Source organism: Marmota marmota, unplaced genomic scaffold, assembly GCF_001458135.2.
Source record: "Marmota marmota marmota unplaced genomic scaffold, marMar, whole genome shotgun sequence".
NCBI lineage: Eukaryota > Metazoa > Chordata > Mammalia > Rodentia > Sciuridae > Marmota > Marmota marmota.
The window spans coordinates 17056897-17084319 of NW_026000142.1; the positions used below are offsets into that span (position 1 = coordinate 17056897).

At 35.1% G+C, this 27423-nt stretch overlaps 1 protein-coding gene across 1 annotated transcript in view; it reads right to left on the reverse strand.

Annotated features, from left to right (window-relative positions):
* Cadps2 (calcium dependent secretion activator 2) overlaps window positions 1–27423 on the reverse strand; it is a 511596-nt gene that overhangs the window by 365078 nt on the left and 119095 nt on the right. The window contains 1 exon segment of the mRNA XM_048786046.1: window positions 19241–19354. Within this exon segment, the coding sequence (XP_048642003.1) occupies window positions 19241–19354 (114 nt within the window).

Genomic DNA, 27423 nt, shown 5'->3' on the forward strand with positions numbered 1-27423 from the left:
ACATACTCGCCAACATTTATTGTTACTTGAATTCTTGATAATTGCCATTCTGACTGGAGTGAAATGAAATCTCAGTGAAGTTTTAATTTGTATTTCTGTAGTTGTCAGTGATGTTGAACATTTTTTCATATACTTGTTGATGTATAGTATTTCTTCTGTGAAGTGTCAGTTCAGTTTCCATGTTCATTTATTGATTGGGTTATTTACTTTTTTTATTGTTAAGTTTTTTGAGTTCTTTACATATCCTGGAGATTAATGCTGTGTCACAGGAGTAGGTGGCAAAGATTTTTTCCCATTCTGTAGGTTCTCTTTTCATGTTTTTGATTGTTTCCTTTGCTGGAAATCAAACTAATAATATCAAGCTTATTAGTTTGATTCTATCCTATTTATTGATATAAAATTAACACTGGGGCTGGGGATGTGGCTCAAGCGGTAGCGCGCCCGCCTGGCATGCGTGCAGCCCAGGTTCAATCCTCAGCACCACATACAAACAAAGATGTGTGTCCGCCGAAAATTAAAAAATAAATATTAAAAAATTCTCTCTCTCTCTTTAAAAAAAATTAACACTGATAAATTAATTGCATTCCTATATATCAGTGATAAATTAATGAAAGAGAAGTTAGGAAAACTGTCCCATTCACAACAGTCTCAAAAAAAAAAAAAAAAAAAAAAAAAAAAAAACCTGGGGAATAAATCTAATGAAAGAAGTGAAAGACCTGTACAATGAAAACTATAGAACACTAAAGAAAGTAATTGAAGAAGACCTTAGAAGATGGAAAGATCTCCCATGTTCCTGGAAAGGCAGAATTAATATTGTTAAAATGCCAATACTACTAAAAGCACTATGCAAATTTAATGCAATTTATATTAAGGTTCCAACACAGTTCTTCATAGAAAGAAAAAGCAGTCAAGAAATTCATTTGGAAAAATGAGGCCCAGAATAGCCAAAGCAATCCTCAGCGAGAAAAGGGAAGCAGGAGGCATTATAATACAAGAACTTAAAATTATCCCACAGAACTATAGTAATAAAAATGGCATAATATTAGCACCAAAAAAAAAAAAATGAAGACCAACGGTACAGAATAGAAGACACAGAGGCAAACCCATATACGTACAATAATCTCATACTAGACAAAGGTGTCTTAAACATACATTGGAGAAAAGATAGCCTCTTCACATGGTGCTAGAAAACTGAAAATCCATATGTAACAAAATGAAATTAGACTCATATATCTCACTCTGCACAAAATTCAATTCAAAGTGGACCAGAACCTCAGCATTAGGAACAGAGAACCTGTACCTACTACAATTAAATGTAGGTCCAAATCTCTATTGTGTCAGCTTAGGAACTGAGTTTCTCAACAGAACTCCTAAAGCACAAGAAGTAAAATTAAGAATCAATAAATGGAATGGTGTCAAAAATTTAAATTTAAGTCATTACTAAATCCTTGGTATTTAGCACTTTATGTCTTATCTACTTTAAAATTCACCATAATGCCATGACACAGATACAATTAGAATCTTACTCAATAAGCTGAAAAAAAAAATGGAACCAAGTAATGTTAGATACCATACAACTAGTTAAGTGGATAAACCATGATTTGACCCAAATGTTTATCTGAATGGCTCAAAGCCCAAGTACTTTTGTTTTTCTATGAGTACATACGGTTATGTAATTATTTTCCATATTGAATACTGGCCAATAAAATATTTTCCCATAGGGAGTTAATTCCCCAACTTTTAAAAATTACTTAAAACCCTTAATCTATTATGGGAAATGCACTTTGGGGTTTATCAACAAGCACCAGCTATGATTCCATCTACAAATTTTGGAACTCTGGTTTCTGCCAATTATGCATACACCTATTTTATTCCTAACATCCACTATAAGAGTCAAAAGTAGTGGTTTGCTTTTAAATATTGTTAAGATGCAATATTTGTAAAATGAAAAATGAAATGAAACAACTGTGTATCCGTCACCCAACTTTAACAAAACATGTTGGATGTATGTTCATTTCCTACAGTGGCTGTAGCAAAGTACCACAAACTGGATGGCTTGATGCAATAGGAATTTAATCTCTCACAGATTTGGAGACTACAAGTCCAAAACCAAGGTCTGGTAGTGTTGACTCTTATTGCAGGCTCTAGGGGAGAATTTTCTCATAGCTTCTCTCCCAGCTTCAGAGGCTGCCAATTTTTGGTGTCCCTTGGTTCACAGATGCATCACTATAGTTTCTAGCACAAGCCAAGGAAGTGAAAGAATATCAACAGCCACAGGAGCTCAAGAGGTCTGTCAGGCTTCTCCTCTGGAAAATTCTCAAAGGAGTGAAGTCCTCCTGACACTATGATTTCAGACTTCTCTAGAACTGTAGAAAAATGCCTTTCTGTTATTTTAAGTAACTCAGTTGATGACAATTTATTATAGCTGTATGAAAAACAGCTTACTGGTCATTCAGGTTTTCTATTGTTGGAATTGTTATTCATATTCTTTATTCATTTGTTTAGGGATCAATTGCCTTTTCATATTAATATACAGGAACTCTGCGTACATCTTAGATTTTAATCCTAAACTGATCATAAACATTGTAATATCCTTCCAGTCTTTGGCAGCCAGTCTCCAGTTCAGTTGGTCAAGCCTCATGATCCCATATCCTCAATAAGGTTTCTCCCTCTACAACCCAGTTGGTGGAACTGTGATGATGGTGTTAGGTTTCCTGATAACCCACATGAAATTTGTGTTGCTATTCAAAAGCAGCAAATAAACACAAAAAGACCTATCTTCCACACACAGTCCAAACTAATGTCAATAGTCCTTTGGATAAGATACTGAGTATATAACTCCGCCTTTGAAACAGACCTCCTTTCCCTTAGACACAAATGGCTGCAACTGTCTGCCACAGTCAAGATTTTACCTGGTATAAAGCTCAAAATCCCACACAATCCATAGCCCAAAAACAAAACAACAACAACAAAAAAGAAGCAAATGGTACAATTTAAAGCCAAGCACATACTTTGGTACAAAGTTCCAAAGTAAAAACCCAAATGGTTGGTTTTCAGTAAGCTACAACTAAAGCTTAAGGTTGTCGACCCAGATCCTAACAGAAGCAATAGTGACATAGTTTTCTCTTCAAATTTTACTAAAGGCCATAATCTACAATTCAATATGAAAAACTCATTTTTTGTCATAAGTTTGCAGCACATTGAGAGCAGAAACAAACTTGCCTATGTCAAAATTGCTGAAGAGTAAATTTCAAATATTCTCAAATCATTCACAAAAAAAATAGGTATGCATGGTGAAAGATATGTTAACATGTTAATTAGTTTGATTTAGTCATTTCACACTGCGTGCATACATTTTGTTATACTGTACTCCAGAAACATTTGTAATAAAATTTTAAAAAATACATAAAAGATTTGAAGTGATATATATGTTTACAGCCTATCCATTCAGTCTGACTATTCATAAACGTTGATGCAGAAATATTTCTTTTATGTAAAGAGCCTGCTGCAGATCCCATTCAGGTATTACCAAGGGTATACATACTGTGCTACCTTTCAGGTCACCCCAAATGGGTGGTTCACCCTCCACAAGGCAGGCCACCACCCTTTTACCCCAGTCACTAGCAGAAAGCAGGTGAGTACCACCCCAACCCTACTCCCATAGTGAGCCTACTGTAAGCTAACAGTCTAGTAAACCAGAGGGTGCTGAGGCTCCCAGCAGCAGAAAGCATGAAATGTAAGGAGGGATGCCTGATTTTCCCTTCCAACCTCATCCACCAACAGTCAAAAGTGAACAGGCACCAAGGGCATTAATTGTTCTAATACTGTGCTTCTTAGGAGAGGTGGGAAGTGAGGGAAGTCCCAGAAAGAGGAAAACTCATTTAGAAACCAAAAAAAGAAAATACAGAATCCAAAGGTAATAAGAGGGGATTTCATTCTCTAATTGGAATATGAACTTGTGTTCAATTCTATTAGAATACACAATAATATTTCCAATGATGATAATCTCCATAACACACACACACACACACACACACACACACACATCTGATTTTCAATATCCTGATAAAATTTTCCACTTAAAGGAACTTTATAATGAATTAAATGGCAAAACAAAACTATTTTTATAATGTGATAAGACTTCCTAATATATCTATTATCTACATTCATATTTGAAATTCAGGATATGACAGATCCTACAGCTATTTCAACATATTTGACATTATCACTTTTTATCATTTCAAATTAATTTCTCAAATAGGCTGTCAGAACCCAATTAAGAAGTTATCTCTGCTTCTCTATGTAGTCCCACCTTGCCAATAAGGATGACAGATATTTAGTTGCAATGCCTCAGTAGTCTGGCAACTTTAAAAATGTGTAAATTGAGGATACAAACACATAAAAAACAGACTATAAATAAATAATTCTTAAGTTTTTTAAAAAAAATTTGAACAAATAAGAACACTAAATGAATAAAACCATGTAAAAACTTTGACAAACATTATAAAACACACCAGCATTAAAATCAATATATGCAGGACTTTTTTCTCCAAATAATACTCACCACAAATTACCTACATGTGATAACACTTGAATTTTTCTATCTGAAAGTTATCTTGGAACTAAAAGTATAACAACTAACTTTCATCCCCGAGGTAAAAACGAAGTCAGCTCAAGAGAGAGAGCAAAGGACTCTCCAACATAGAAAACTCTTGTATATAACATTTAATATCTGAAATATTTGTATCCCTTCCATCTTTTAGCTAATGGCCTTAAATTTAAGAATGCACCCTACAGAGATCATAATAATTTTTTTCATTTAGTAAAATTCTAGGCAGAAAACACTGAAATCATACTTAAGTCTTGACAAGAGCAATATATTCCACATTATTAAATCTAGGCCACATGTGCACGCCTGCACGTGCGTGCGCGCACACGCACACACACAACACACACACACTTATAGTTCAATTTAGTGGAAACTTTAAACATTATATGCTCAAACAATTGTCATTATACAATTCAAACATTACACCCTAAGCTTTCTAAAGACTTTTGTGTGGGCATTCTCCATTGTATTTCTATAGATCTGAAAGTTTTTTGACATGGAAAAATCATGGAAAAGAAGTGGGAGGGCAGAGGGCATGCAGACAGAGGTGAGGGAAAAGAGGAGTAATGTAGAGTTCTCCAGGCAAATAAGGGTAGCAGAGCTAGAATAGGAAGAGTTGTATATGGCATTCTCAGATAACCATGGGATTTCCACCCACCACCCCCATGGCTAAAAAATTAAGTGTGTATAAGGAAGTTTAGTGAAATGAGGATATAAAAGTCAGCAGGAAACTGATCAGAAAGAGCCAGGATGAGGACTTTACAACTCCAACATTACAACAAGACACTTAAAGAACCACATAACTTAGAGCAGAGAAGTTGAAGTCCTGACCCCTGACCTCTTAGAGGACACTGAACACAAAAACCTGGCCTTCAGTTGCTTCAGGATAAAATTGAAAAGAAGCAATAAATGAACCTGTTTCTCAGTCAAAGATAATCTCTCTAAAATCAATGGTCAGAGAAGACTCTATCCTATTTTCCTTCCTACCTGGCTGCTCTGGTTTAGTGATGGTTTGAGTGTGCACTCCAAGGGCTCATGTATTGGAAGCTTAGTTCCCAGTGTGGCAGTGTTGGGAGGTGGTGGAGTTTTAAGAGGTGGAGCCTAGTCATTAGGTCTCAGGGGCACTGACCTTGGAAAGGATCAAGGTAGTTCTCACAGGGCCCTGAGTTATTTCTCAAGAAAGGCTGTTATAAGAAGAGCGAGCCTGGTTCCTCCATTGCCATGCCTTACTGTCAGTGATATGCTCTCTCCATTCAGCATGTTCCTGCCATGATACCACCTGCCATAGGGCCCTCAGCAGAGCCCACACTGGTGCCATACCCCTAAATCTCCAGAACTTTGAACTAAATAAACCTCTTTTCTTTACAGATCACCCAGCTTCAGGTACTTCATTTCATTTATAGAAAAATGGGTGAATATACCAACCTTTTGTAGGACTTGCTGCATGATGATAACCATTTGCCAATTACAGTTTTGATAATAAAACTTTCAGAGACCACCATCCTATACCATCATAAGTACAGACCATTTTGAAGAACTACATAAAGGAAAAGCTGAAATGTAAATCCCTCCACATTTTATGAACTCTGCTCTCTTTGAATATTTGCCTACAGGCAGGGGAAAGTCAGGGTCTCCTGGTGTGGAAGAAGGCAACCACTGGCCACTAGTCACTGCAGAGCATCCTGAGGGATCAGCCTGACTGATGCAAACAGCTCAGCAGAGAGGAGAGGAGGAGGAAGAGAAAGGATATGGGAAAGAGAGGGGGCCAGCTGGCCTGGAGCAGGAGCTCTGCATGAGGAAAGCAAGCTGGAAATCCCCACACACAACCCTTCCTCTATGCTGGGAGCTTGCTGAAATCATCCACTTCCTCTGTCTGTCCTTCTGTTAGAGAAAGGAGGGGGCCAAGTTCACACCAGGGCTGCCACCTGCAAGTGCACTAGAGCATGCAATGAAGCCAATTTAAAAAACAGAGGCATACTGGGTGGGGGTGGAGAGGAGACAGGGCTCCTTTATTCTTTCCAACCCAGGAACAGAGGTTAAGTATATTTAATACTTTTCCCCTTGAAGGGTTCTTCACATCCATCTACATAATCATAATCGTTGCTGCTTTAGCACCTTCTGTCCATGCTACACCATGAGATGTGCATACAATTTTATAAGTAAAGTAGAAGATTAGCTAGGAGGGGAATTAAATTCCTCTATGTAACAAAGAAATTCTTGGAGCTGAGAATTCAGCAGTCAAGCTAAAATCTCAGCAGTATATAAAGGATTAAATATATTCCAAAGTGACTGAAAAAAAATCACAAAAGTAGATCATCATCACTTAATGCTTCATCAAAATCTTACACAGATTAAAAGGCCATTAGGGAAAGAAAAATTACATCTTTGCAAATATTTGCTATAATTTAAGAAATGAAAGTTCAAACAAAACATCTCAAAGAGGAAAGAACTTATTCAAAAAGGACAGTTCTTGCAATATAAAACTAGAATTATTAAAGTAATATTTCCTAAACACTATGATTGAATTAAACACTTTGTGGATGTCTTCTACTTCTGGTACATGGAACTATTCCAATTCTTCATAATAAGCAAACATTTGAATACTGGCTGAGTAGAAATAGAATAATTATGACTATCATATTAAAGGTGTCAATCAGTCCTATGAGTCATTTTAGAGTCAACTGCTTCAAACACAATAAAGGCATACCATAGTGAAAACATGTTCATTAAATAGCAGTGTTAATTTCTAAATGTGATTTGAGAAGACATACCATGTATTTGGAAACAAAATTAAAACCACAAGAAAATGATATTAATACTGTTATAAATGTATATTCTTAAATATACTTCAACAATAAAGTTTAAAAAAAATGTATGGGAGAGTATGATGGTCATCATTATCCAAAGTACATGTATGAAGACATAAATTGGTGTGAATATACTTTGCATATAACCAGAGATATGAAAAATTGTGCTCTGTATGTGTAATATGAATTACAATGCATTCTGCTGTCATATATAAATTTAAAAAAATTTAAAGAAATAAGTGTAAAAGATGACCTCATAGAGGCATATATAGGGGCTTCTTGAGGATCTTTGAATACATCTCTAAAAAGTAATATACCTCCTTTAATGTTCATGAAAATGAATCATCTAGACACTGACTGAAACTGGATCACATCACTGCCACACAAAAAATCACCTCAAGAGATGTCAAGTAGAATTAATTGTTGCTGTTTTGAACACTATTAGATTTATTGACATGAAGCTTACATTTTTTGGTACATCAAAAATGGTCAATATTAACACTTTCATACCATTCAAACTAAAACTCGAACAAAATATGTATGAGGTATAGTGCTAAGTATGTTACCATGATTAATTTTACTTAAGTTTCATACCTTCATGAAAAATTCTGTGTCAATTTCTATGTATATAGTATTTTTATTTTGAGATAGACACCAGCAAGCATATTCAAGTCCTCTGTCCAACTAAAGGAGAAAAATTTTTAAAGAGGGACATGGGCTTAGTCATTACTACTCTCTAAGCTGGCAAAGTTGGCCGAGCAATTTTTTTTTTTAGTTTATATATGATGGTAGAATGTATTTTGACATATCATACATACATGGAGTATAACTTCCCATTCTTGCAGTGGTAAAGGATATGGAGTTACATTAGTCATGTGGTCATATATGAACATATGAAAGTTATGTTCAATTCATTCTACTGTCTTTCCCATTTTCCCCATCACCCAGTCCCCCATCCAATCCACCTATTGTGAGTCAGTATCCACATATCAGAGACAACTTTTGGACTTTAGTTTTTAGGGACTGCCCTATTTCATTTATCGTGAGAGTCTCCAGTTCCATCCACTTACTGGCAAATGCCATAATTTCATTCTTCTTTATGGCTAAGTAATATTTCATTGTGTAGATGTAGCACAGTTTCTTTATCCATTCATCTGTTGAAGGGCACCAAGTTTCGTTCCATAGCCCAGCTATTGTGAATTGAGCTGCTCTGAACATTGATGTGGCAGTGTCACTAGAGTATGCTGAATTTAAGTCTTTTTGGTATATGTCAAGGACTGGGATAACTAGGTCAAATGGTGGTTCCATTCCAAGTTTTCTGAGGAATCTCCATACTGCTTTCCAGAGTGGTTCCAATGATTTACAGTCCCACCAGCAATGTATGAGTTTACCTTTTTCCCCACATCCTCACCAACATTTGTTGGTACTTGTATTCTTGATAATTGCCATTCTGACTGGAGTGAGACAGAATCTCAGTTAAGTTTTGGTTTGCATTTCTCTAATAGCTAGTGATGTTGAACATTTTTTCATATATTTGTCGACCTATCATATTTCTTCTTCTGTGAACTGTCTGTTCAGTTCCTTTGTCTATTTATTGATTGGATTATTTGTTTTTTTGGTGTTAAGTTTTTTTTGTATTCTTTATATAGGGTCAGGACAATTTTAATAATTAAATGCTTATACACAATGTCTCTTTAAAACTTTCCTGTTTATCTTCATAGTTGAGCTGTTTTTTCATTAGTCCTTAAATAAATGACTATATAATAACATGAACTCTTTAACTTGAACTGACACACTATTTTAGCATTCACTATATATTCAGTAGCATATAAACCAAGATTGCACTAAAAGAGCCAAGGTTATGAGAAAGCAGTACATACTATATAAATGAAATGCTAACTTGCACAAATCCCTATGGGAAAGCAAAACTCCAAGTAATAATAATAGCCAATCCCATTTAGCTCAAGCATTGCACATAGCAATTAAAGTTTATTAATTGGTATAATCATCAACTACCTTGGGAGGCAGGTATATTATCCCTATTTTACAGATGAAGAAACCAAAGTACAGGGAGCTTAAGTAAGTTCTAGAAGTCATACAGATCTGGAATGTAAACCCAAATAGAAATAAAATCAATCTTGATTTTTTACCTTTTTCCCCTGCCCCCCTCCCACATGAACACACCACATTTAAACCATCTCTTTTGCAAATGAAGCCTTTGTGAATGCTATAAGTCAGAAATTGTCAACTTTCTTTTATAGTATGAACGTTTTGGTAGCCTGGTGAAGTTTGGGGAAACCTTCTCAGGATAATGCTTTTAAATACACAAATGAAGTCTAGAGGATTACAGAGGAAAGCAATTAAAATGAAATGTTTATAAATTTTTTTTAAAAAAACAAGTTTGTGCTATGGTAACATTCTCTTAATAGTTCATTAAATAACAAAATATAAGAAGGGGCCTGCCCAATCAAGAGTACATTGTAGTTTTATTTCAACAACATCAGTGGTATTTTGAGATATCTAAAGTGAAATGTAATGTGATATGAAATACGTATGTGTTTCTCTTGGTGCTAAAGACACAGGAACTACTAATAGAGCTGTGGTTTATTGCTTACCTTCATAACTAAGAGAATACTAACTTTAGTGAAAATAAAGATCTTTTTTAATTAATTTTTTACTTATATATGACAGTGGAGTGCATTACAATTCATATTACTCATACAGAGCACAATTTTTCATATCTCTGGTTGTATATGAAGTACATTCACACCAATTTGTGTCTTCATACATGTACTTTGGATATTAATGTCCATCACATTTTACCATCATTCCTAACCCCAAGCCCCCTCCCTTCCCCTTCTACTCTTCTTCCCTATCTAGATTTTATCTATTCCTCCCATGCTCCCTCTCCCTATCCCACTATGAATCAGCCTCTTTATATCAGAAAAAACATTACTTGGGAATCAACAAAAGAGGTGAAAGAGCTATATAATGAAAATTACAGAACCCTAAAGAAAGAAATCAAAGAAGACCTTAGAAGATGGAAAGATCTATCTTGCTCTTGGACAGGCAGAATTAATATTATCAAACTGACCATACTATCAAAAGCACTATACTGATTCAATGCAATTCCAATCAAAATCCCAATGACATTCCTCATAGAAATAGAAAAAGCAGTCATAAACTCCATCTGGAAAAATAAGAGACCCAGAATAGCTAAAGCAATCCTAAGCAGGAATGGTGAAGCAGGTGGCATCACTATACCAGACCTTAAACTATACTACAGAGCAACAGTAACAAAAATAGCTTGGTTTTGGCACCAAAATGGACTGGTAGACCAGTGGTACAGAATAGAGGACACAGAGACTAACCCACAAAATTACATTTATCTTATATTAGACAAAGGTGCCAAAAACATGCATTGGAGAAAAGATAGCCTCCTCAACAAATGGTGCTGGGAAAACTGGAAATCCATATGCAACAAAATGAAATTAAACCCCTCCTATCTTTCACCATGCACAAAAATCAACTCAAAATGGATCAAGGGCCTAGAAATAAAACCAGAGATCCTGTGTCTAATAGAAGAAAAAGTAGGCCCTGATCTCCAACATGTAGGATTAGGCCCCAACTTCCTTAAGAAGACTACTTTGGCATAAAAATTAAAACCAAGAATCAATAAATAGAATGGACTCAAACTAAAAAGTTTCTTCTCAGCAAAAGAAACAATCTGTGAGGTGAATAGAGAGCCTACATCTTGGGAGCAAATCTTTACTCCTCACACATCAGATAGAGCACTGATCTCTAGGGTATATAAAGAACTCAAAAAGCTAAGCACCAAAAACAAATAACCCAATCAATAAATGGGCCAAGGACCTGAATGGACACTTCTCAAAAGATGATATACAATCAATCAACAAATATATGAAAAAATGTTCATTATCACAAGCAGTTATCTAAAGCTCTCCTACTTGAAATTATGACCCCCTGAATTCCATCCCAAATTTAAAACTCCGATGCAAATTGCAACTTAGCAGCTGCTCTTGGAAGCCACCTCTTCTCTTCCAATACTTACTATGGTCCTCCCTTGCATCATTTTTTTTTTTTAGTTGTAGTTGAACACAATACCTTTATTTTATTTATTTATTTATTGGCTGGGAACTCTGGCAATATCTCTTAAACCTTACTGTAGTACACACTATTATGAGCAAGCTAGAACACCAACCTGGCAGGCACCTGGAGAATACCTCATGTGTAATGTGTGCCTATGTATGGCACAAATGTATACAAAATTCATATTATCCCCAAGTCTGTTCAAATAGTTGACATCTCCTAAATAACTATCAACAAATCTGGAGTCACCAGTTCATCACTCTAAATAAAACTCCTATCACAAACCTGCATTTCTATGCAAAAGAATGTTTTTCCCACTGATTATATGAAAATGGGATTCTTCATGCTGTAGGACCCTTATGGCAACAAAAATGAATATTCCTTAAAACTGCAAAGAGACTATGTCTTAATACGTTTTATGTTGTTCTGGATGAAAAAAGGTCTTTTGGGTAAACATTTTGATGACAATCAATATAAAAGTAATTAAATTTTATAAGCTAAACCAATAACGTAATAGGAAAGAGATGATCGATGACATTCTTAGCTAACCAGAGTGTGGCACGCTGCACTTTGTGCTCTGCAGGAGCTTATTCCCTCCATCTTTGTGGCTAAGGGAATGAAAAGCTTTAAATCCACCATGTTGAAACTGGCACCCCTTGTGCCTGTGCTCAGGATACACAGGTTTTCTTTCAAGATCTCTCTACTGAAACCAAAGAAACATCTAAATGCTTTAAAAATAGAAGCCTAATGAGCAAAAGGCCAGTTGATTAAATGTGATCGAAGATAAGCAGAGGAAATGCATTTAACTAACTGAAGAGTGACTTCTGAGCAAGCAGAAAACTTCATGACATTCTCAGGAGCACAGAGTCAAGAACACAGATCATTTGCCCCTGAAACCTAGAAAAAGAAACAATGACTACAGCAATAATGGAAAATATTAACTCTAAAATAAGGAAGAACTTTCTGATACAGGAAAGTAAAACTACATAAGAAAGCATTTGCTTAGTGAGGTAAATAACCAAGTTTAGATATTCAAAGAATATCTAAGCTTAACCTTAAGCTTATATGATTATTAAAGTAAAATAAATGAGACCAAACAACTTCCAGAAGAAAGACACTTAAAATCAAAAGGCATTTCCCTGATGATTGAAGGACTAATCTTATAAATAGAATTTGTGACCAAGGGGCTTCCCTATCAGAAAGCCCTAGTAAGGACACGACTGAGATAGTCCTCCAAGCATCTACCTGGAGTTTTCTTTCAAGAAGGATGTGATTCTGCGGAGGCAGAGTTTAAAGAACCAGGAGGGTCTGACAGCTGGATAGTTACAAACACTTGCACAAAAGGGGTTTAAGCAAAATGTGTGTGAACTCTTCCTGAATTTAAACAGGACAAAGTATGAGAAGACTATGGCATAGTGGGAAAAAAAAATAAGCATCTCAGATCTGCCAATGTGTTAACCCTAAACCAAGCATTCCCTCCCTCCTTGGTTCTGAGAATAGGGAATGTTACTCTGAAGTCAGCTGCATGTACCTCTTTTCTTTTGTGGCTACTTGGCTTGGTTGAATTTCAAAATCACTAACTAAACTGGGGGTGTACACAACCTACCTGTAAATAAGAAGCATTCCCTGTGATAAGAATGTAGAAGCATAAGAAAAAAGGAGATGAAAAGGTAGGTAGAGATCTAACCCTGCCCCTAAGCCACAAATATTCTAGGTAGGGCAGGAAAACTTCACATTCTTAGTTTTGTTTTTCTAAAAATGCATTTAGAAATAAGAGGAAAATGCTCAAAAATATGATTTACTATTGTCAAGCAAAAAATTCATATATATACACATAACATATATATATATGTATACATATTCATATATGTATATATATATATGTATATATCTCGCCCAGTCTTCATCACGAAATGAAGGCCATCAAGAACACTCAGGCAACATCGATCCAGATATCCTAAATAAAAATAGGAATCTAAGATATGAAAATACATTTTCCAGATTCTTATAGAGCACTTAATTTCAAATGCCACCGTTAGACTACAAGAAAATGTGATTTGAGCTAAAACAGCTAATATCAAAAATAACAAACACAATGTGACCTGCAGAGCTCAATGCAAATTTAAAACCTCACTTCTCATTACTGGTTACTGGATTTCACTTATGAATGTGTTGACCTTTTTTTATCCCCTCCTGCCACAGGCTGTCAATCTTGGTTTACTTAGGGATCATCAATTCACTGTGAAAAAAAAATCAGGCTTTTTCCGTGGCATTATTTCAAAGTTTAAAAAGAGATTTTGACAGGCCAAACATCCCCTGAAATATGAAAAGTAAATCTTTCTATTTCAAAGTAAAATGATAACAAGAAATTTTCATCAAAATATTTTAATGCTGATCTTCCCAGCCACTCTTCCCTTTAGCTTGCACACAGAAGACTAACACATTGTATGTGTAAAATCTAAAAAGGAGAGGTAGTTACATAACCAGAACAACAACAATAACAAAAAAATGCCTTTTAAAAGGCTCTTGGTTTTCATAAGCCAAAAACAACTGTATTTTATTTTTAAGTAAATACTGGGTTGGGGTGTAATGTTAGGCAAAGAGTTATATGCATGAAAAGGAATGATATAAAGTGATTGCTGGTCCTGGGAAGTTGAAGCCCATATTCCCAGTTTCCTTAGGAAGGAGCTGACAGATGAGTTTAGGGTTAGGAACAAAAAATATGAATAAAGATCCAAATATGAATAAAGATCCAAAAATCATAAGATTTATGCTGAAAGTATAGAATCAAGCTGTGGTCCCTTTTTTATTTTTTTGGAGATACAAGAGCATTTCAGACAAGGCAAAGGAGAATAACCCAGAAACAAATTTTAACAATCACAGACTTGTGCAATTGGGGAGAGCTTTAGAGGTCATCCTCTCCTTCTGCAGATGGGGAGAAAGGCCTACAGCAGTGGCTCTGTCACACCAACACATGACTCTTGGTGGAGCCCAAGTTATAGAGAACACTACTAATTCAAGAGAGGAGGTGGCTGGAATAAGGAGGGAGGGGAAAATGTGATTTAAACAAATGTCAGCAATGATTTATGAAGAAGAAAATAGAATCCAAAGAAAATCAAATGGAGAATAATCTCTACCTAGAATATGAACCTCCTTTCATTCTCACTGAACCAAAAGAAAAATATCAGAGGAAAGAAAATTTATAACAAATGAATGCAAAGGCAAAAGATAAATTGAAGAAAATAACCATAGCCTAACTTAGGGTTGTCTATTTAGTGTGTAAACACCACCTATAAATCAGTATTTAAAAGATGAATATCCAAATGGAAAAAACAAAGGATGTGAACAAGTAATTCATAAAAAAAAGAAATATAAATGAACAACTTGGAAATGTGAAACATCACTAATAGTAAAGTAGAAATGAGTGAATCCAATGGTTGGCATTTACTTTTTGATAATACCAAACACACAGGAAAACAACCAGCAAACTTTTGGTATAGCAGCATAAATTTTTAGTGCTTTTCTCCAGGCAATTTGTAATCTACATGAAGGGCTTAAGCAATGCTCATCACCCATTACCCAGTTATACAGTTTGTAGAAATTCTTCAATATCAATTTAAGAATAGGAATGATCCTTTCATCATTTTAATACACAAAAAAGAAGAAAATTTAAGTGTCTAACGATGAGAAAATTAAATCACATTTAGAAATGGGCACCTAAAGAAGTTACTTAAAACCACATATATGGAAAACATTTGATATTAATTCTTTAATACATAACATTATGTAAAAAGCTTAAAACAAGTTCAGTGTCATAATCACACAAGAGAAACACTTAAAATAAGTTGTCTGTAGGTCTTGGAATTATGTAGAAAATATTTGTCTTCTTTTCCTCTTTTTTCATAATGGATTATTTTCAGAGCAGCTTTACTATGATATAAACTTTTCTTCTTTTTAATACTTCTTAGATTCTCTAATTTAAATATTACTTCTTTTTTAAAGTGTTCTTAACGTTCAAGCAGAAAACTTCTGAGTTCTAGAATCTGACTACATTGTGCATAAAAATATGCAATAAAAGGGCCAAAATTGAAGTTCCATTTTTAGGTGAAAATAATTAGTTATAAATTTCATAATAAAAGAAGAACCACTCAAAATAATTTTTTAAAATTTATTGAAAGCCTTCTCATTTGTTTCATTCAACAGCAGGAGATCTGAATAGCAAATGAAATGATGGTGTTGTTGTATCAAGACTTATTTTAATGTTACTTTGATTTTTTTTTTCCTTTGTGGTGCTGTGGATCAAACCCAGGGCCTCATCTATGCCTGGCAAGCTCTCCACCACTGAGCAACATGCTGTGTCCTACTTTGTTAATTTTTTTAAAAGAATTTAACCTTTATTTTATTTATTTGTTCCTATCGAACCCAGTGCCTCACACATGCTAAGCAAGCACTCTACCACTGAAGTACAACTCCAGCACTAATTAGTTAATTTTTAGAAGATTAAAAACCACTGGAATTCTCATTTACTCTCTGAAACCTGAAGAGAACATAATGAAGTAATAATAAAAGTACACATCCTATCTAAAAAGTTGTAAACAAAGCTAAGGTACCCTTCCAACACACATACACACACACACACACACAAAAGAAAGAGGAAAAAAGGTCTAATATCCATTTTTTTTGTATGATAACTTGAAAGTTTCTATTATGCTGAAAACCATTGGTAAGCAACTATATACTGTCTTTTGGAAATCTTCAAGAAAAAAGCCATTTACTTTTCCACATATCCATTACAAATCACACTGTCGTTTGCTGTATTTGGATGAAGTCCACCTGAATTTCATGAAACATACGTAGCTATCTGATGGGAAGAAAACTTGGAAAATAACAAATTGCAATAAAGCTATGTTTACCCATCCTCAAAGTCAGCTGAAGTTTCCTAAAATGAAAAGCAAAACAAAAACAATAAAAGATATGACCAGAAAAAAAAAAAAAAACGTATAGAATTAGTGGTCATTTTCGGTCTTTTCCTAGACAGTGAGATGCTTGAAGAAAGAGAAAAACACTACTATTAAAATAAATGAATATATAGTAGGATCTATCAAGAATTTGCAACCATAAAATTGTAAATGCTAACTTTTATGCATGCTTTCAATAAATAATTAAGCATGTTATGTGCTCCCTCCCCCCGCTTCTTTTCCTGTTCAGATCCTTCTCTACCATCATGTCTGCCTAATTAGGTGGTTTAGAAGTTTGGGTACATTGTTTTCTAACAATGTATAAAACTATGATAAAAAATATTGATGAGCCAGATACAGTGGAGCACACCTGTAATCCCAGTGACTTGGGAGGCTGAGACAGGAGAATTGTAAGTTCAAAGTCAGACTCAGCAATGGTGCAGCTCTGAGCAACTCAATGAGACCCTGTCTCTAAATAAAATACAAAATAGAGCTGGTGATGTGGCTCAGTGGTTGAGTACTCCTGTGTTCAATCCCTGATTACTCTCCCCCCCCTCCACAAAAATTGATGGAATTTAAAAAAATTCTTTATTATTCTCTTTACTTCATAGTATGTAAGACATTTTAAAAGGTTGTAATGTAAATTATATGGTCATATAAAAATCATTGTTAAATTTACAGTATATACTTTGAATAGTATCCATGGTGAATAGATATTAAAATTGATAAATGTCATGCATACACACACCTCTAAGCAAAGACTGCCTAGAAACAGCATGAAAAATCTAATTCTAGCATGACCTAACTAAAAGAAATTATTTACCATGAAGAAAGGTTTTTGATCATCTAACGTGGATAAAAAGAAATATATGTTGGGGTTCATACTAAGATTCCAGGTATTAAAGAGGAGTAAAGTAGATCAAATATCTGAAGGTACCACAAACATAAAGAACAGACAGATGACTTTTTCTTTCTCTTCCCCAGTGCTGGGTATTAAACAAAGGGCCTTTCATACACTCTATCACTAAGCCACATTCCTAGACCCAGATAACTCTAAAGGGTCTACAGAATATAAAGACCTACAATATCAAGATGCAAAAAGGCTTTTCATAGACTCACTCAAAAAACATCATTTGTGTAACAGAAAGGAAATCTTACCGGCCTCAGTTTCCATCTTAGTCCTCATTTTGCTTTTGAACCATGTTCAACAGAAAGCCTATCTGTGACCGGGGCAAATAGCTCTAGTTCTTTCCAGTAATCAAATATTATATGATTTACCTTGTACTTGTCTCTATCTATCAAAAAATCACTTGATAATGCCCAGAAGAGAACATGATCAGCAGGTATAATACAATGGGGATACAATCTCTTATCATTAGAGTCACAATATTATATAAGCACAGCTTCTCTATGCCTTTTATTACACTATGTTCAGATTGTACTATACTTACTTTAAAAGAAAAAAAAACTTATTTTGGAAAAATTTTAGATTTACAAAAAGATACCAGGATAGTGGAGAGTACTCTCTCATTTCCTTCACCCAATTTCAGTTTCCCTAATATTATCATCTTACAGTGCCATGATGCACTTACCAAAACTCAAAATGAGCTGTTTCATTAAAATATTTACATGTATTTATACAAATTACTTTTTTGAGTTTCATTTTCTTTATCTTGAATACAGACTTTTTTGACTTTTATTTTATCACATGATGCAAGTGTAGGATCTTACATCTCATCTTTTAAGATTCAGGGCAAGATTTCATCAAGCAAGACTCAGACTTTGAATCTTGAGATGAAATGGAAGATCGTACATTTGATAAGATATTCCAGGTCAAGGTCTACGTAGACCACTTTTTCCACAGATATGTGTCAGATGCACACTTGGTAAGCCAGACTTCATCTTGAGACCAAGGCATAGGCCAACAAAAGTCTCTCTGGAGGGGCATTAGGTAACCTCTAGTGCATACCATTCATGGATTACAAACCCCTCCAAGCATCTGTAACATCCAGTTACTTTATTTTTCACATAAAAAAAATCCCTGCCTCAGGGATTTTCCCTGTACCCATTTTCCTTTTTTAAAATAGTCTAATATATGTTTGCATGTTAACATGTTTCTTTAGCAGAACGGTCTAGAGTGTATATAGAACAGAAGTAGCCTATTCTCCTAAGGCCTCTGAAATGCTTAGGACAAAAGAGAACTCTTTAAACTTAACATCTATTGGCAACTCAATGAAGCAGTTAATGACCATGTGTGAAAACTGGTGCTCATAGGAAATCCATAGAGAATCCCCAATGAGTCACAAGCTAAAAGCAGAAGAGCAAGACTGTATTGGTTCCTTCAAGAAGAAAATAAAGTTCCATTTATCCTCTTAAAATTAGTTACTGGCCTTAATTATTATAACGCTTAGGGGACAAAATGGTATAAGATAGCAACTTACTATTGAAATCCTGATTAAAAAGGATAATTTAGACATGTGGACCTAAAGATAGCTATACTCAGCTGTATCAATCACTGCCAGAAGACTTTTCTAAACAGCCTACTTTTCAAAAGATGTGAATAATTTCCAATTCTGTTTATCTCTCAAAACCAGGCTGTGGAATTAGAGTTTTTTAAATTGCAAAATAGAATTGACAACGCTTTCAAGAAGATTGCAAACTCAGACTTCCTATCATTAAATTTCTTAAAATGAGAAAACCATGAAAAAAAGTTTAAAAAGCAGCAAAGTGCCAAAAACAAAGCTCCTCAAACTTACCTCATAGTAACTCCGAACTGCATTGCAAAATGCTTCATCAGCTACAATTTGGGTTTCCCCATTGAGGAAGGCCTGGAACCGTTCTTTTAGTAACTGTAGTTGTTGTTTGTTAAGCTACAAGAAAAAAATGGACATAAATTGATAAATGAACCAATGTATGACATACACAATGATTATTCAAAGTTAAATTACATATTATATTTGGCACCTGGAATTAGCTTTATGGTAAAACAAATAGAACTAAAATATCCTCTTACTTGTAACTATGGCTCAAGTTTAAAGTGTCATACCCCAGAATCCTGATATGGAACTGGAATAGAAATTTCTACCAAGACAGAATGACTGCAATTAGTATCCCAGCCTCTTTGCAAAAAGTCAGGGAAAAATCTAAACTTTGGGTGGGAAATTAACTACTGTACAGAATTGCCAGCTGTCCTAAACAAATAAAATAGAGGAGGCAAGAATTCTTGGAAATAAGTGGACAATACAATGGAGAAAAGGTAATAAGTGGGAAGCCTATAAAGGATAAAAGATCCTTGCAGAGTCTTCTGGAAGGAACTACTGAGCGCCAGAAATTTGGATTCCATGAACAAATATACCTCAGTGCCAGAGTGGAGATAATGGAGCAATGAGAAGGAGACAAATCCAAAGGAAAACAGAGACAACAGGTGGGCAGTGAGTGCATCTCCAAGCACAGAGGGGGAGGAGGTGTGAACCAGGAAAGGAAATGTAAATTTATGATCAGACTGCCTCACCTGGGGTCCAGCTCCTATAGTTATTACTGAGGGTGGTGGGTTAGAAATGGGTTATGATTACCAACCATGTCCTCTAGTCATCAACAACAAGCAGGGTCAACTACTTGATTTGTAGGATTCAATGAAAAATAAAAGGAAGGAACCACTTATTTAAATAAAGACAGCAAGAACACAGCATCAAACCAAGTACAGAATGTTTTTCAGCACAGATCTCTGTGTAGCTACACAGGCTCATGCATAATGTTCATCCTATGGGGACATACACGTCACGAGGAGTGTATGGGGCCATGCAGAAGCATTGTGCTGTTGCTTAACTATTTCATTTTGGAAATAATACACCTCAAAATACATAACAGCAAAGGAGCGATCCTTCCATTTCATTCGATCCTGATCAGGCTTTATTAAAGAACTCAGACCAGTTCTGGAATCTATGGAAATGTGAAGCATTTGGAAACATGCTGAGGATAAAATGATTAAAGGATTAGAAAAGCTAAACAAAACTGGTATTACTTGGCTTCAGAAAAGAAAGCTGATGTGAAATAAGTTTAAATCTGTTCAAAAGGCTTATTAAAATGCCATTCCGATATAAGGGAGAAAAGCTCTTTCAAAACACCGGTTTTATTTCGGAGTCTAACAAACAAGATAGTTTGTAAAGAAATGGTTGCTGGTAGTAACAGACTGATAAAGAAGTGTCCCATTTTACCCAGGTGTTTTTTGGGGGGGACCCTCTTGCTCTGAGTAGTGAAGAGAGAAGACAATTCCATTTCTTTACCAAGGTTATTTGAGGGGAAGCTAAACCAAGCTGAAATGCAGGAACATCACCATTATGTTACAATATCTATTTCTACAGTAAGAAGAAAATGAAAGCAGGGACCCTTTGTATGTGTACTTTACTGCCAAGGAAAACTAAGCCCATGTCTTTAGCAATCGAAGCATAGTTCACAAAAGGGACCAGATGGACTGGGACAGCAACTGCTGAGAAATGAGGCAGCTGAGAGCATTTTGTTTCCAAGCCCTGGGAATCACTGAGAAGGGCTTCACCTGGCAAGGCAAGTGTCTGGGTAAAATAATGGAACTTAAATAATTATCAGCATTTAAGTTCAGTTGTTGTAACTGTGTTACATTTTGGTAATTATGATGTGAAAAATTCATGGATATGAATTTAAAAAAGGAGATTTGAGCAAATCCACCTTCTTGAAAAGTCCAACAAAACTGGTATAGTTCACAAACATGTCAGAGGCACCTGGCTGAATATTAGGCTTCAACTTTTATAAATAACAGATACTAGAGTTACATTTAAGACATAAAATGGCATCAAATATTACGTAATATAGAGTCAATAAATGGGTACTTTATTAGTATAGAGAAGAAATCCATATATCCACATATGCAAGATAGGGACAGAAAAGGGACATTAAATTAAAATATAGTACTGAGCATGGTAGTCAGAAAGCAGTTCCTAAAAGCTACTTGCATTGTCAAAACAAACTTTATAATATACCAAAAGACAGAGACTGATAGAGGAGACTCAAGAAATAGACCCAAAGATAATAAAAATGTTCTATAAAATGCCTATAGAATATCTCAAAATAGTAAATGGTGGCCCATTCAAAGAATGGCATTAGAATGACCAGGCAGTTGTCCAGAAGGAAAAATAAATTGCACTATAACTCAGTATTATGGATTGATTAAAACTTAACTTATAAAAATAGAATAAAGGAACTAAAAGAAAACATGAGAGATTTCCTTTAGTATAAGATCTCTCTACTAATGACTACAAATCTATAAGTCCATAAGCAAAGAAAGCCGCAGATAGTATATCATCTGAATACAGATATAAAACCCCTCAATAGAATGCATTTGGCAAAGTCCAGCATTCATTCATGATAAAAACTACCAGCAAACTAGGAAGGGAAAGTAACTTCCTCAACTTGATTGATGGACAACATGTATAAAACCCTACATCATACATAATGTGAGAAATGTGAAGCTTTCCCATTCAGATCGGGAATGAGGCATGGATATCCTCTCGTATAAATGATTTTCAAAAAAATAATAAAAGTCCTCACCAATGCAATAAGATCAGAAAAGTAAATGAAATATATATTATACATGTTAGAAAAGAGGAAATAAAGCTTCCTTTATAGATGACATGAAATTTTTGTAGAAAGTCCAAAAATATCCACAAAAATTTTCTAAATCAATACAGCAATACACAAAGTTAATAATAAAAATGTTTATATGATATGTGAGGGGTAAAGATTTGCTTCCAAGATGTAGGCTACCTATTCACCTCACAGATTGTTTCTTTTGCTGAGAAGAAACTTTTTAGTTTGAGTCCATCCCATTTATTGATTCTTGGTTTTATTCCTGTGCCAAAGGAGTCTTATTAAGGAAGTTGGGGCCTAATCCCACATGATGGAGATCAGGGCCTACTTTTTATTCTCTTAGACACAGGATCTCTGGTTTTATTCCTAGGCCCTTGATCCATTTTGAGTTGAGTTTTGTGCATGGTGAAAGATAGGAGGGGTTTAATTTCATTTTGTTGCATATGGATTTCCAGTTTTCCCAGCACCATTTGTTGAAGTGACTATCTTTTCTCCAATGCATGTTTTTGGCACCTTTGTCTAAGATAAGATAATTAATATCAATTCTCCCAAATTTGATCTCAATGCAATCTCAATAAAAATTACAGAAAACTATTTTCTGGATATGACAAGCTGATTCTAAATTTAATACAAAAAGGTAAAAAAAATAATGACCACTATAATGTTAAAGAAAAAGAACTTGGCGACTGACAGTACCCTACTTCGATATTTAAGGCTACACTGACCCAGACAGTGAGGGATGGGTGAAAGAATAAGCCAACAGATCAATGGAACAAAATAGAGAGTCCAGAAATAGACCCACGTAAATACAATCAACTGATCTATCACAAAAGATAAAAGACAACAAAAAGAGAGAAGAGTTTTTTCAACAAACAACTGAACATTCATGCGCAAAAACAAAGAAATGAATTTAGACACACATCTTATGACCCCTATAGAAATTAACTCAGGGGAGGGGAGAGGTGGGGNAAAAAAGAAATTAACTCAAAATGGATCATTGTCCCAAATGCAAAATGCAAAATTATAAAAATCATAGAAGATAACAAAAACCAAAATCTAGATGGCCTTTGGTTTTGTGATGATGACTTTCTAGATACAACACTAAAGGCAAGATTCTTGAAGAAGATAATATTTTGGATTGCACTAAAGTTAAAAATTTTCTGCTCTGTGAAATGCACTGTCAAAAGAATGAGAAGACAAACAACAGACTGGGAGAAAATACTTTTAAAAGATGAATCTGAAGCTGGGTGCAGTGGCATAATGCCTGTAATCCAAGAGACTTAGAAGGCTGAAGCAGGAGAATATCAAATTTGAGGTCAGCCTCAGCAACTTAGTGAGACTGCCTCAAAGTAAAAAATAAAAAGGACTGGGCAAAGTACCCCTGGGTTTGATCCCCAGTACCCAAAATAAAATAAAATAAAAATGTATCTGATAAAAAACTGTTCAAAGTATACGAAGCACTGTGAAAACTCAACAATAAGAAAATGAAAAAAAAAAAAGATTTAAAAATGGGCAAAGTCCTAATAATACACCTCAACAAAGATGATCCAGAGATGGCAAACAAACATATGAAAAGATGCTCTGCATCATAAGCCATTTGGGAAATGCAAATTAAAAGAATGAGAAGCCACTGCACACCTATTAGAATGTATAAAATCCAGAATGCTAATGCTGGCAGGGATATGGAACAATAGGAACCCTCCTTCATTGCTACTGGGAAGGCAAAACGGCAAAGCTACTTTATGAACAATTTATCATATGATCCAAAACTTGCAGTCCTTGGTAAATACCCAAAAGAACTGAAAACTTTTGTCCACACAAATATGAATGTTTACAAATATAACATATGAAGTCTTTCAGTAAGTGGGTGGACAAACAAAATATGGTACAACCAGACAATGAAATATTATTCAGCACTAAAAAGAAATGAGCTACTAAGCCATGGAAAGATATGAAGGAAAGTTAAACGCATGTTACTAAGTTGGAGAAGTCATTCTGAAAAGACCATCTACTGTATGATTCCAACTATGTAACATTCTGGAAAAGGCAAAATGGTAGAGACAGTGAGAAGCTTAGTGGTTGCCTGGGGATTAGGGAGGAAGGGAGGGATGAACTGGAAAAACGAAGAGGATTCTTAGGGCAGTGAAACTACTCTAGTGATATGATAATGATGGATACATGTCATAAGAAATTCTTCCAAACCTACAGAAGGTACAACATCAAGAGTGAACCTTATAAGCTATGGACTCTGGGTGATAATGATGTTTCAATGTATCATCTGGAGTTTTATTTCATTGTTATTTATTTATTTATTTGCTATTGGGAATTGAATCCCCCCCCCGGGGGGGGGGGCAATTCACCATCCCCCACCATCTGTTTTAACAAGTGTGCCACTCTGGTGGGGGATGTTGAAAGTAGGATAAGCTTTGCAAGTGTGAGAGCAAGAAATACATGCAAAATTTACCTTCCACTCTTGGTCAATGTCATTGTGAATCCCAAAATGCTGTAAAATAAACTTTATTAAAAGCTCCAAAAGTCATTAATTTGGTTACATGAAGAATACTTCATAATGGTCTTTGATAGCCAAAAATGTAAACTAATATTTATAAATCAGAAACAAATTGTGCTATCTATACACGATATACTATTACTTGCATGAAAGGATGTGAAAGCTCTCTATATACAGATATGAAAATATTTTCAAAATATCCTGGGAAGAAAGCAATTTAAAGAACAATGAGTACAATAATGTAGCACTCAGATATAAAATGGGCACAATGAGAATACTTATGTGAATTTGCATCCATATGCAGTCAGAAACTATGAAAGGAAGGCTTCAGGAAATGAACAGTTCAAAAATAAGGGAAAAGATTTTTCAACCTACACTGCTTTATTTATTTTGGGTTTTAAATCACAATCTACTCAAATGTTTGTTTAGATTTAGAATAAACTATAATAGCAACTTGTATATCTTTAAACTGAAAACAATTATGTCAAAGTTGTTTAAAAATAATTTAAGTCAGCAGGGTGCGGTGGTGCGCACCTGTATTCCCAGTGCTTGGGAGGCTGAGGCAGAAGGATCACAAGTTCAAAGTCAACCTCAGCAACTTAGCGAGACCTCATCTCAAAATAAAATATAAAAAGGGCTGGGATGTAGCTCAGTGATTAATCGCCCCTGGGTTTAATCCCCTGCAAAATAATATTATTGTATTATTAATATTTATTAATGTTATTTAAGTCTATACTGCATGGAAAGTAGACAACAGACTGGTTAACTTTTCATTTCTTCTTTCAGGTAGAAGACTTTAAATTTTCTGTATTCTTTAACATTTCAAGCATGAGGATTTCAAAGAAACTTAAACCAAGAGAGTCATAAAAAAGAACCAAAGTAATCACTCTGTTCAACATCCTATTCAATACACTAATCTTTATAAAATATATTCCAACTGATCTCTCAAACCCCATTTAAGCCTACCTCTCACACATAGACATTCACACACTGCACCTGTATTACCTCAAAGAAACTGTCAAATTTGGACAGTTATAAAAATTTGAAGTTGTCTAATACTAGCTATCCTAGCTCTGTACTATCTAAGATAAAACAGAATAAATGTCACTTATTTTCTTTAGCATAGCAGTTCAAGAATCTGAATTTGAGTACTGGCTTATCTACAGGTCTTCTCTTTTGTAGAATAAATTCTCCTATTTTCCCCTAATATCCTGAGTACTCTCCTAAGGATACACTCTGGGCTGTCCATAAAATGAGCATATTAAATAAAATGAAGTACATGAAAGCACTTTGATGGCTCTAAGACTAAGGAAATGAAACTCACAATGGTAGTGTCCCCTTTAAAGGTACTGGTAGAGTGATCACAATTCCCTAGGATAGTGCGGCCAACACAGAAATAAGGGGGAGGATGACTTCCCACACCGTAAGCACTCTATTAATCCAAACTAAAAACCAATTAACTCTTCTTGGCAGTCACATCAACTGACTCACATGGTGTTTATAATCAACAAAAACTTCTAAAACATTCTTACATGTTTTTCATTAGGCCATGCTTCATCTTGCTATATTTATTTGGTTCTGTGTTCCAGTTGATTATTTTTTTTGTTTGTCTTAGAATTCTGATTCTTTCACCCCATGAATGCAAAACTCTGTTAGCTTTGTTACATCCACTAATATAATAAAGTATTATCCACAGAATTTATCCAAATCATTATAAAAATATTTATCAGATGAGGAATAATTCAGGAATCCTGAGTCCTGCCATCACATGCACTATTACAGTTGTTATTGCAACTAACAATTTTAGGGGCAGTTCATTTTGTTCTTATTCACCCTAAGTTTTTAATTTAGCTCATATTTGTGTTAGACTACTGTATTTAACAAGGAATGTATATTTTTCAAATATGAAGAAATAAATTGACCAGCAGAAATTGTGTAATGAGAATTTTAGAAAAACCTTTTCTATAAACTAAACTGTAGAAATTTATCTAGAACATAAATACCCTGGAAACTATCTAAATACAACCAAGAGATCAGCCTTAAAACAAGAATATTTCAAGTATTGATATAACTAAATTTTATAAAGCCAAAATAACTTATAAATCCATATAAATTTTCTGTAATAACGACCACAAGAAAAACACTTAGGTTTCAGAATACAGAGGTATTTTACATTTCCTCGGGTTTTTTCCCCCATGTTCAAATTACATTCTAGCTTTGCATTCTAACTTGTGGATCAACTGAAGAAGTAGGCCAGGACTTCTGCTCCAGCAGGAGCAGAAGTGGACTGGCTGGTCCACAGAGCCAGTGCTGTGTGGAACCTGCTCTGCCTGCATCTCCATCTGTGGCTCCACACTGGCCACAGCAGCTGACAGGCATCCTGGTGAGCGAACATAGTCACTTCGAGATTCCACAGCCAAGTAGCAAATGACTTGGGGAAGGCATATGTCCAGGAATGGAACTTGGGTGCGTATTTTCCTCAGACCCATCAAATAGAGGTAGAAAGAGATTTTTTAGGGAGGTAAGAAACTTTACTCTAGACACAGACACTCACTTGTTCAAATGCACAAAGCCATAGCTGCAGGGCTGCTAATTAGATACAGTGAAATGTATTAGCAGGAAAAGACCAAAGGGTAGGTGCTATTTTCTTTTCCCCTTCCCATCAACACTCTGTCAAAACATCTACATCAAACTACTGGAGTAAAATCATCAGCACCTTCCATGTTTCTAAATCAATAGAGTACCCCAAAGAGTGACAGAACAATAACAGAGAGGCAGACACCTCTCCTCCATGACAAGCCCTGTGGGTAG